The sequence below is a fragment of the Panicum virgatum genome, chromosome 4N, assembly GCF_016808335.1.
Source record: "Panicum virgatum strain AP13 chromosome 4N, P.virgatum_v5, whole genome shotgun sequence".
NCBI lineage: Eukaryota > Viridiplantae > Streptophyta > Magnoliopsida > Poales > Poaceae > Panicum > Panicum virgatum.
In genome coordinates this window covers 42309998-42319842 of record NC_053148.1, presented here as the reverse complement: position 1 = coordinate 42319842, position 9845 = coordinate 42309998, and the positions used below count along the sequence as shown (strand labels likewise).

The following is a 9845-nucleotide window of genomic DNA, read 5'->3' as shown; positions in this document are numbered from 1 at the left end:
AAGATGCACTTCTCAGGATTCAGCTTCGTGCGTGTGGCGCGGAGCCGGTCGAAGACGAGGGACAGGTCCTCCACTAGTGTTGACCCTACCTTAGTCTTGACCACAATGTCATCGACATAAACCTCAACAACATCTCTAATCAGATTACAGAAGGTTTTGTTCATAGCTCGTACAAACGTGGGTAAGGCATTCCTTAGACCATACGGCATGACAATGTAGCAATAAAGCCCATCTACTGTTACAAAGGCAGTATGCTTCCTATCCTCTATAGACATCTGAATCTGGTGGAAACCAGAGTACGCATCTAGGAAAGACAAAAGGTCACACCCGGAGGTGGAGTCCACGATCTGATCGATACGTGGTAGAGGATAGGGGTCTCTAGGACATGCCTTGTTGAGGCTGGTGTAGTCGATGCACATCCGAAGCTTCCCGTTGGCCTTTGGGACGACGACCGGATTGGCCAACCACACGGGGTGGTGGACCTCCTCGATGAAGCCGGCGTGTAGGAGCTTGTGGACTTCTTCGCGGATGAAGTTTTGTCGCTCCACGGACTGCTTCCGAGGCTTCTGGCGCACCGGCGTGGCGTCGGGGTAGATCCTCAGATTGTGCTCGATCACTTCCCTGGGGATCCCGGGCATCTGTGACGGTTCCTAGGCGAACACGTCGACATTTGCCCGGAGGAAAGCAATGAGCGCGTCTTCCTATTTCTCCTCCAGGTTCCCCGCGATACGGGTGGTCCTGGTGGAGTCCGCTCCAATCTGCACCGTCTTCACGGAAACATGGTCCGGATCGGACGGTTGGACCTTGGGAGCCTTTGCAGGCGCCTTGGGCTGCGAGGTGGACGGATCCTCCTCGGAACGCGCAGCCTCTGCCGCCAGAGCATGCAGCCTCTCAACTGCAGCGACGGCAGCGGTGCGGTCGCCCTGCATGGTGAGGACTCCGGCAGGAGAAGGCATCTTCAAGACCAAATACCCATAACGAGCAATGGCCATGAAGCGGTAGAGCGCCGGCCGGCCAATGATGGCGTTGAACGGGAGGTTTACTTCCGCAACATCGAACAGAACGCTCTCTGTGCGGAAGTTCTCCTCGGTCCCGAACGTGACCGGCAGTGTGATGCTCCCCAGAGGGAACACCGGGTGTGGGCCCACTCCAGAGAATGGGCGAGAGGGAGTCAGCTTGGACTCCGGAATCTGCAGCTGCTTGAACGCTGCATAGCTGATGACATTGAGGCCTGCCCCACCATCAATCAGCACGTGATAGAGCCTCACGTTGGATATGACAGGAGCGGTGACTAGAGGTAGTACACCAGCTCCGGCCATATTTTTCGGGCAGTCAGATGGCCCAAAAGAGATGGTGGTGTTCATCCACCTCTGGTGCGGCGCCGCCTTCGGGACCCCCGGCTTCACCGAGAGGACCTCCCGGCGAAGGGTCTTCACATCCCGTCGGGACACAAGCTCCCAGCTTCCGCCGTACATTACATACAGCTTCTTGCGGCGGTCGCCGTTGTCGGAATCGGAGTCGTCGTCGTGGTAGACGCCCTTCAGCTCTCGAGCGGGGGATTGGTACCCCAGCTCCTTCTCCCCGGCGGCGGCCCCGCTGTCGGAGGCCTTCTCCTTGCCGGCCCGCTGGCGAGGAGGGGATGAACCGTCCTTGGAGGACTGCTCACGCCGCCCACTGACCCGCTTCGCGAGCTTCTGGATCTCACGGCAGTCAGCGGCGCTGTGGCGAGCGGTGGGATGCACTGGGCATGAACCTCCGCTTCCACCTTGCGGGCGAGGGCATTTGCCGTGTGCATTCTGGCCCCCAGCCGCTGCTGCCGCTGCCGGCGTCGCCGCTGGCACCGCCGCTGCAACGACTGGTCCACCAGATTGCAGTTCCCCGCGATTCCGGTTCTTGTTCTTCTTCTTCTTGCCACCGCCCTGAGCGGTAGCACTGGAGCCGCCAGCCTTGGCGTCTCCGCTTTGGGGGGCTGAGTGCCATGCACGACCCTCAGCGGCCCTGACACACTTGTCTGCCAGGGAGAAGAGCGTAGTGACGCTTTCCACCTCGTGCGTCGCCAGCTTCTCGAGCATCTTCTCGTCACGTACCCCCTGGCGGAAAGCAGTGATAATAGATGCATCTGAGATACGAGGAATGGTACCCCGTACCTTGGTGAAGCGCGAGATGAAGGCCCGGAGCGTTTCTCCGGGCTTTTGCCTCACGGCGTGGAGGTGGGCCTCCACGCCATGCTGCTGGTACGCACTGGCGAAGTTCGCTGTGAACCTTGCACAGAGCTCTTCCTAGGACTGGATCGTCCCAGGCGTGAGGTTCATGAGCCAGGTCTGGGCTGGCCCAGACAAGGCTACATGAAAGTAGCTTGCCATGACGGTGCCATTACCACCAGCTGTTGTGATGGCAGTAACGTACACCTGCAGGAACTCCGACGGATTAGTGGTACCGTCGTACTTTTCCGGCAGATGGGGGCGGAACTTGGATGGCCATGCCACCGCTCGGAGGTGGTCCGCCAGTGCAGCGCAGCCCACCCCGGCAACTGGTGCGCCTGGCTGTATCCGGGCGTTCACCGGGGGCTTGGGTGCCACCACATCCAAGTCGGCGTTGAGGTTACGACCCTCAATGTTAAGACGCCGCTCTCGCGCCCTCTCAACGGAGACGCGGGCATCCTCTCCCGCGCGCCGGTGGTTGAGCTCCGCCCGCAGGTCTTCTGTTCGTGCACCCCTCACGGTAGGGGAGCGCACGGACGCCGACGCACCGCCCTGACGCTGGTGGTAAGGTACCACCGCATTGCCGGGCGGAGGTCGTTGCCCAGTCCTTGCAGAACTGGGGGAGGCCTGAGCCAGATGGAGGAGACGGTCAACGTCATCCCGTCACTGCTTCAGGGCGTCTGGCGAGGCTGCCCCAGCCGGGGGGTTGCGAAGCAACTCCCTAGCCGCTGCCAGCGCTCCGCCGCTTGTGAGGGGGCCCTTGATGGGCGCCCTGACTCTTGCCGGCGAGCAGCGCGCGCTGCTGCCGACGGTGGCTGCTCCACAGGCACAGTTGCCCCTGGAGCAGGAACACGAGGAGCGTGTGGCGTAGAGGACGCCACACCCTCCGTCATCTCTACGTCGTCCACACGAACCATGGGGACGATGAGGAGATGAACTGTGACCAGCTGAAGACGTCCCCTACCTGGCGCGCCAAATGTCGTGGAGCTGCAACCACGGCCGGGTGGCGGAAGGCACCCGCCCTAGCCCAGAGGGTGTGTACTCGGGGGTTAGCTAGTCCCAGAACGATCTCACTCAAGAACACGATGAACACAGCAAGATTTAGAGTGGTTCGGGTCGCCGGAGCGTAATACCCTATGTCCACTGTGTGTTGTATTGCCTCCCCACGAGAGTGTGAGAGCTTGTGTTCGTCTGGAGCTATCCTGTACACAGCGAGTGCCTCCCTTTTATATCTCAAGGGAGGCGCGTACATGGCTGCCGGGACCCCGACAAGTGGGCCCAGCGATGCGGTATAAAATATAGTACTGTTCATCATTATGGCGTTGCAGGCAAAGGAGATCTTTCTCTGGATATCTTTGCCTGCTCTTGGAGTCTCCCGTTCAGCATGTCTAGGCGCTGTCTTGTCGGAACGGCGCCCGTCGTAGCCAGCGGCGTCGCCTGCCACGTAGCTAAACGGCTGTGTAGGGAGCGGCGTAGGCGGCATGATGGAAAAGTGCCGTGCCGTCGTATCCATTTAATGCGGCTGACGAGGTGCACGAATCCGCGCCCGTTCCTCCAGCGTGCTGCCGCGGCAGAGCATGCGTCAACCATCCGCATTAAATGTGGTGGGTGGGCGAGTCCCCCTTGCGGAGGACTCGCGCACGAATCCGCGCCCGTTCCTCCGGGACACGTGGCGGCTCCGGACCCCCGCACGGTAAGGGGGGTCCGGACGGCGCAGGAGGTCCCGGACCCCTATGGGGGGGTCCGAGGCCTCGGCTGTCAGCTCGGAGCTTCCCTTCCTTAGAGACACGTGGCGTCTCCGGACCCATCCCCAGGCGGGGAACGGGTCCGGGGCCGTTGGCCTGGTGAGGGAAGAGCCTGACCGGAGGGGCATGGCTACTCCGTCCTTGCGCGTAGTTACGGATAACTACGCGGGTCCTGTCTTGCTGCGGTAAGAGTGGGTATCCCTGCTACAGGGTACCGACAAAGTTCTATATAATGTTTGATATATGAAAAAAAAAATATGAACTAAATAATAATAATTTGATAAGAAATACAATGATAAATCAAACTATATCATCATTGAGTATGTAATATAATGTAACACCCTGGATATTAATTATAACTATAAGCTAGATCAAATAAATATGGCAAGTTTGAGACGATTCGATAGAGATACAAGTGCTTAATATACTGTTAAAAGCGTAAATCAATTATTTAAGCATCTTAATGACTTTAAACGATAAAAACTACAAAGTTGTAGATCTCGCTAAGAGCTACAATTTTTATATAAAAATCATCACCATCCGAGTTTGTATGAAAAAGATATAATTTTTTATGGTCAGACCTTGTCACACCGGCGGAGTGGCGTGACAAAGCTGTACTGTCACGCTGGTGGGAGTGGCGTGACAAGATTGACACGTGGAATATGCACTGGCAGACCCGTTCCGAGCGCTCCGAAGCGCGCCAACGCACACCTTGTCACGCCAATGCATGTGGCGCGACAGCGTGTTTTTGTCACGACATGCGGAACGGCGCAACTAAAAAGGTTAGATCTGCAAATATTTATCCGGTGGATTATTTTTAAAATAAAATGAAAAATATGTTAAAAATAAAAAATATATTCTCTCTCACTTCTACTATCTTAGAGCGACCAAAGGTGGGTGCTTTATAATTTGTAAACCAAGCTACTACACCCTTTGCAGGTCGCTCTGATAGCGTCAGCGTGTCAGTGCCCAGCTGCACACCCCGGGTACTCCAACCATCACGAACGATCCGGTGTGAACGCACCAGTCCTACTTGTCACTCGGCCCCGTCCGATCCGGTGCTCCGGCGGGCGGCAGCCCCGCGAGTCACCTGTGCCCGAAAACGACAAAACGTCCCGTCACCGCGTCACGGGACCGGCCGCACTCGCACTCGCACTCCCGTTCACCGGCCGCACCACCTCGGCCCATCTCCGCCGTCCGCCCCGCTCGCCGGACCCCCCCGTCCCGTGCGGCCACGCGCGTCCGGCCCCGGCCTAACTGTCGGCAGCAGGCCGCGCCGGCTGGCCCGGCCGGACGGCGCCGGGCGCGCGCGTCCACGTGCGCCGCCGGGAGGCTTATCTGGCGGCGACACGTCCGCGCGCGGGTGCTGTCGCTGTCTGGCCCTCCACCACTTGGAGATCGTCCCGGTCGTCGGTTAAGGGGGTGTTTAGAAACTCAAAAAAGTCCTAGGGACTTTTTAGTATTTAGAAGTATTAAATAAATATTAATTATAAAACTAACTGCAGAATCCTGGGACTAAACTGCGAGACGAATCTAATGAGGTATCTTAAACTATGATTAGCGAATGGTTACTGTAGCATCACTGTAGCAAATTATGAATTAATTAGGCTCATTAGATTCGTCTCGCGAAAAAGCACTCAGCTGTCAAAAAACATTTATAAACAGATTTTATTTAATACTATAAAATAGTAAGAATCATTTTGATGTGATAGGGACTTCTGAAAAAAAGTCCTGGAGCCAAACAAGGCCTAAGGCACGCAATTGTGCAAGTGCTCACGCGTCGCCGTCCCATGGCGATCACGAGTGCCGGCCGCCGGACCGCCAGATCTTGGAACGGCGGCCTCGGTTCTGCCCGGAGAGGATAGAGACGGACGCAGAGAAAAAAAGTTCAGGTTTTTTCAGCAGGCTTAACGGGCCGTTTAGTTCCCTGTGTGAAAATTTTTTGATGTCAAATCGACTGTTTGACCGTGTGTCGGGAGGATTTTTCGGACACTAATTAAAAAACTAATTTCAGAACTCACTTGAAAACCGCGAGACGAATCTTTTGAGACCTTTGACCGCATCATTAGAACATGTGGGTTACTGTAGCACTTATGGCTAATCATGCAATAATTAGACTTAAAAGATTGGTCTCGTCGTGTACATCCAAACTATGTAATTAATTTTATTATTTAATTATATTTAGTGCTTCATATATGTGTTTATGTGTTTAAAAGGGAGGTGAAAATTTTTGGGAACTAAACGGCCCCTAAATGTCGCGAGAGATGTAGCAGCAAGATCGCGGCGTTTCCCCGGCAGTTTTGCTATCTTGAGCAATTCGCGGATTTGATTTGGCGTCGCTTCAAGAGGAATCTGCGCCGGAGGAGAATCCCCGAACCGACAGCGACCGAAACCGTAGTTAAAAATTCTTAGTGAGCGATGACCTGGGCGCAGCGTGCGCCACCGCGCCACGTACTGGCACGCGCGGGCGGGCGGGCGCACGCCGGCGGCGAGCTGGGAAGCGCGCGCGCCGGGTGGCGGGCTCTCCTCAGTTTCACCGCCTCTTCCGGCCGTATTCTCAGATGCTGGCAGGACCTGTTCCGAAACGTTTGGCCGGGTCCGATGGCGCCCAGCCGCGCCGCGCCGCGCCACGCCACGCCGACCTCGGATGAATTCGCGACCAAGCAACGGGTCCTCCTCTCCCGCGAGCAACTGTGCTCTCCTCTGTGTCCGTGGGCAGTGAAGTGCTCCCTACTCTGTTCTTGATAAGATGATCACGACACCACGTCGCGCCCTAAAGCGGCTGCGGTCATAGGCAGGCCTCGCATCACGCCGTGACAGGGAGTGGACTCCTCCCCTTCTTCTTCTCGCTGCTTCTGCTTCTTCCACTTCTTGGCCCAGCTAGATCGTGCGCGCCCGTGCCGCGGTTTCTTTCGGAGGGCCGGGGACCGGGAGGGATGCATCAGATTGGGAGCGGGATGTACGTGTCCGGCCCGGCGCCGGACAGGAGGCGGGAGCGGCGGCTGTCGGCGGGGTCGGCCGCCACGCCGCCGTTCACGGGCGGGGACCCGGTGCGGTCGGGCGAGCTCGCCCGGATGTTCGACCTCGCCGCGTCGCAGGCGCCGTCGCCGGCATCGTCGCGCCGGAGCTCCGGCCCGCTGCCCCGCCCGACGCCGTCGCCGGCGTCCGGCCCGCTGTCGCAGCTCTCGCACTCGGGGCTCCTCGTCGGGCCGTCCCCGTCCCCGTCCTGGGCCCCTTCGCCGGGGCGCGGGTCCTCGAGGAAGGGGAGCTGGAGGCGCGGGAAGGAGGCGGCGGCGGCGGCGGCGGCGGGAGCCGCGGGCGGCAGCGCGGCGCGCGGGAGGGCCCGGCTCGGCGTCCCGTTCGCGTGCTACGTGCTGGTGGCCGTGGCGGCCGCGGCCGCGCTCGGCGCCGGGGCGTTCTGCCTCGTGTCGTGGCGGCGGTGGGAGGTCCTCGCCGCGGCGGGCGGCGCGGTGGCTGCCGTCGGGGCGGTGTTCGAGTGGAACGCGTGGAGGAAGGGCGCCGAGGCCGAGCGGTTCTTCCGGCGGTTCGCCGACACGGTGTTCGACGGCCACGGGGACATGCCCGTCGGCGAGCTCGTCAAGATCACCGGGGTGAGATCTCTTTCAATCCGATCAATCAATCTCCTCACCAAAATCAATCAGCCATTGCCTTCCTTCCTAGCTACATCCTTACCAAAACCTGTTACCTCACGTAATAGTACAACTATGCTCATTCACGTTGTTCACCCACGGTCCATGCATGCCAACTAAAAAACTGCCCTCTGTTGTGCTGGGAACGTGGCTAAGATCTTGCGATGTGTCCTTGTATGCATTCTTTATAGTTTTTTGTTTGTTGGTCCAAATTGTTGCTTCAACTTGTTTATGCGTTAGAGAATGTCAAAACTGATGAGTCGCATGTAGTAGTCAATGGCTTCGATTGAGGAAGCCAAGCTACCAAACCACTTTTGCTTCACCAAAGCAATGCGTCGCTAACTTGTCCTTCTTCCTTCCTCCAAGGTCCAAAGAAGTGGCACGAAACTAAAATATGTTCAAGTATTTGGCATGCTCTGTTCTAACGCCACCGGCTGACCGCCGCGCCCTGCTCCTGCAGCAAGTTACCTGCGGCCGCCACCCGCTCGCCGCCTCCTTCCACGACGGCGCCGTCCGGTGCGTGTTCACGTCCGTTGAGCTGTTCGAGCGCCGTCGATGGGCCGGGTGCTGCTGCCGCCGTCGGTGGCAGCCGAGACACTCCGAGGTCAGGCTCTGCAGCTTACTGGCTGCCAGCACCGTACGTTCAAACTTCACACGCCAGTCTTCCATTCAGTCCTGCTGATTGGCATCGCTTTGGCAGGCACGGGTGGCGAACTTCTACATCTCTGACAGGAACTCCGGGAAGAGGTTCTATGTGCGCGCTGGCGAGGGTGCCAAGATCACCCCGATGATCAAACTGAGAACAATCAGCTTTGACGGTGACGGGAATGGCGCGTCATCGCTCAACCTGAAGAATTGGATGGCAACCAACGGTTTGTGCTGCGATGGCGTTGTGCGCGCCAAGGAAGGGTAAGATCCTTCATGCATCAATAAAAATGTGGGGGCTGGAATCCAAAGGCCGTGGTTAGATTACAACAAATATGAGCCAGCATCATTTTCAACAACTTTGATTTTAATCCGCCTCTCAGTTGGCAAATAGCAAACCAATATGAGCCAGCATTTATTAAAGACTATATATAAATTGGTTTCCTCAAATATCTCACTGAACTTTGTATACTGATTTGCCATAATTTAAGAAAGCGCAACATCGATCTAAGTTTTGTAATGGTCCACATAGCATGTAGCCTACTATAAACTGAAAATGAAAGAGCAACCAGGAATTTATAGATGATAGAATACGGGAATTAGATAACATAGTAATGTTGTGAGACTTTACATGCATAATGTCGGTGCTGCATTTCAAACTCATGTTCAGAACACAAGAAAGCTATGCAGCCACAAGTCACGATCATTTTTTTTTGCGGGTAACAAGTCATGATCATTGCATTCGCTAGTTTTCATAGTTGAAGTACAATCACTATTCACAAAGAATGCAACAACAAAAATTGCAGGTTCATCAGAGAGGGAGACACGACAAGTGTGATAGGTGTCCTGAAGAAACACCATGGCTGTGACATCGTCGACCCACCAGCCGGAGCGGTCACCACCGGGTGCCAGCCAATGCGGTGCATGTTCCCTGTCCTCCTCGAGGGGCTTATACTAATCGGGAACGAAGACCCTGATGAGGCTGTATATATGGTCTGAACTCTAAACATATACACTGATGTAGAATACACGCGCTGTTGGGGAAGAAGATGTTTTTAGTACCTCACCATTTAGGGTTTCTGATAAAAAAAAAAGATTTACTACTTACATAGTTGATGGAATGAAACAATGTAAATTAAAATCGTATTTGTAGGCTTGTCGGTAGTATAGCTGTGATTTCTTTTGTTTCTTCTTAAGAGGACTACTCAATTGTTTGGTGGCAGAGGCTTGACGTTATTGTGCCACATTTCTTCCGCAATCTAGCCTGATCATTTTTCTTTTTGCAAATATTCCCCCCTGATTGCAATAGGCTTGAGATTTATATATGCCTTTTCATTTCCATTTTATATATGTATTTAAATGAGGTTTTCATTGTACTATTTATAGTAATTTACGTTAGTATATATAAAAAACAGGACATCAAAGAAGAAAAAAGAGATCCGTTGTCTCCACCATCCTAGAGACATCATGTTTGGTTAAAGTATAATATGTGCTCATGAGAATAAGTGTGTAATCCTCACGGGCGAGTTGATCTTCTAAAGTTTTAATAAAGGCCAGCGCCTTGATGTAAACATTTAATTCCGGGTCAAATTGATTTGACCTGA

General features: G+C 55.3%; 1 protein-coding gene across 1 annotated transcript; it reads left to right on the top strand.

Moving 5' to 3' along the window:
* Nucleotides 1-6555: 6555 nt before the first annotated feature.
* On the top strand, nt 6556-9530 carry LOC120671228 (uncharacterized membrane protein At1g16860-like). The gene is made up of 4 exons (XM_039951512.1): nt 6556-7557; nt 8057-8200; nt 8297-8505; nt 9048-9530. The coding sequence occupies exons 1-4, from the start codon at nt 6883-6885 to the stop codon at nt 9238-9240; spliced, it is 1221 nt and encodes a 406-aa protein (XP_039807446.1). The 5' UTR covers nt 6556-6882; the 3' UTR covers nt 9241-9530.
* The last annotated feature ends 315 nt before the right edge of the window (nt 9531-9845 follow it).

Excerpts from the sequence above, each read along its gene's own strand:
- LOC120671228 (XM_039951512.1), top strand. The coding sequence starts at position 6,883 with ATGCATCAGATTGGGAGCGGGATGTACGTGTCCGGCCCGGCGCCGGAC. Across the intron at positions 7,558-8,056 it reads AGCTCGTCAAGATCACCGGG|CAAGTTACCTGCGGCCGCCA; the intron begins GTGAGATCTCTT and ends CTGCTCCTGCAG. Across the intron at positions 8,201-8,296 it reads GGCAGCCGAGACACTCCGAG|GCACGGGTGGCGAACTTCTA; the intron begins GTCAGGCTCTGC and ends TCGCTTTGGCAG.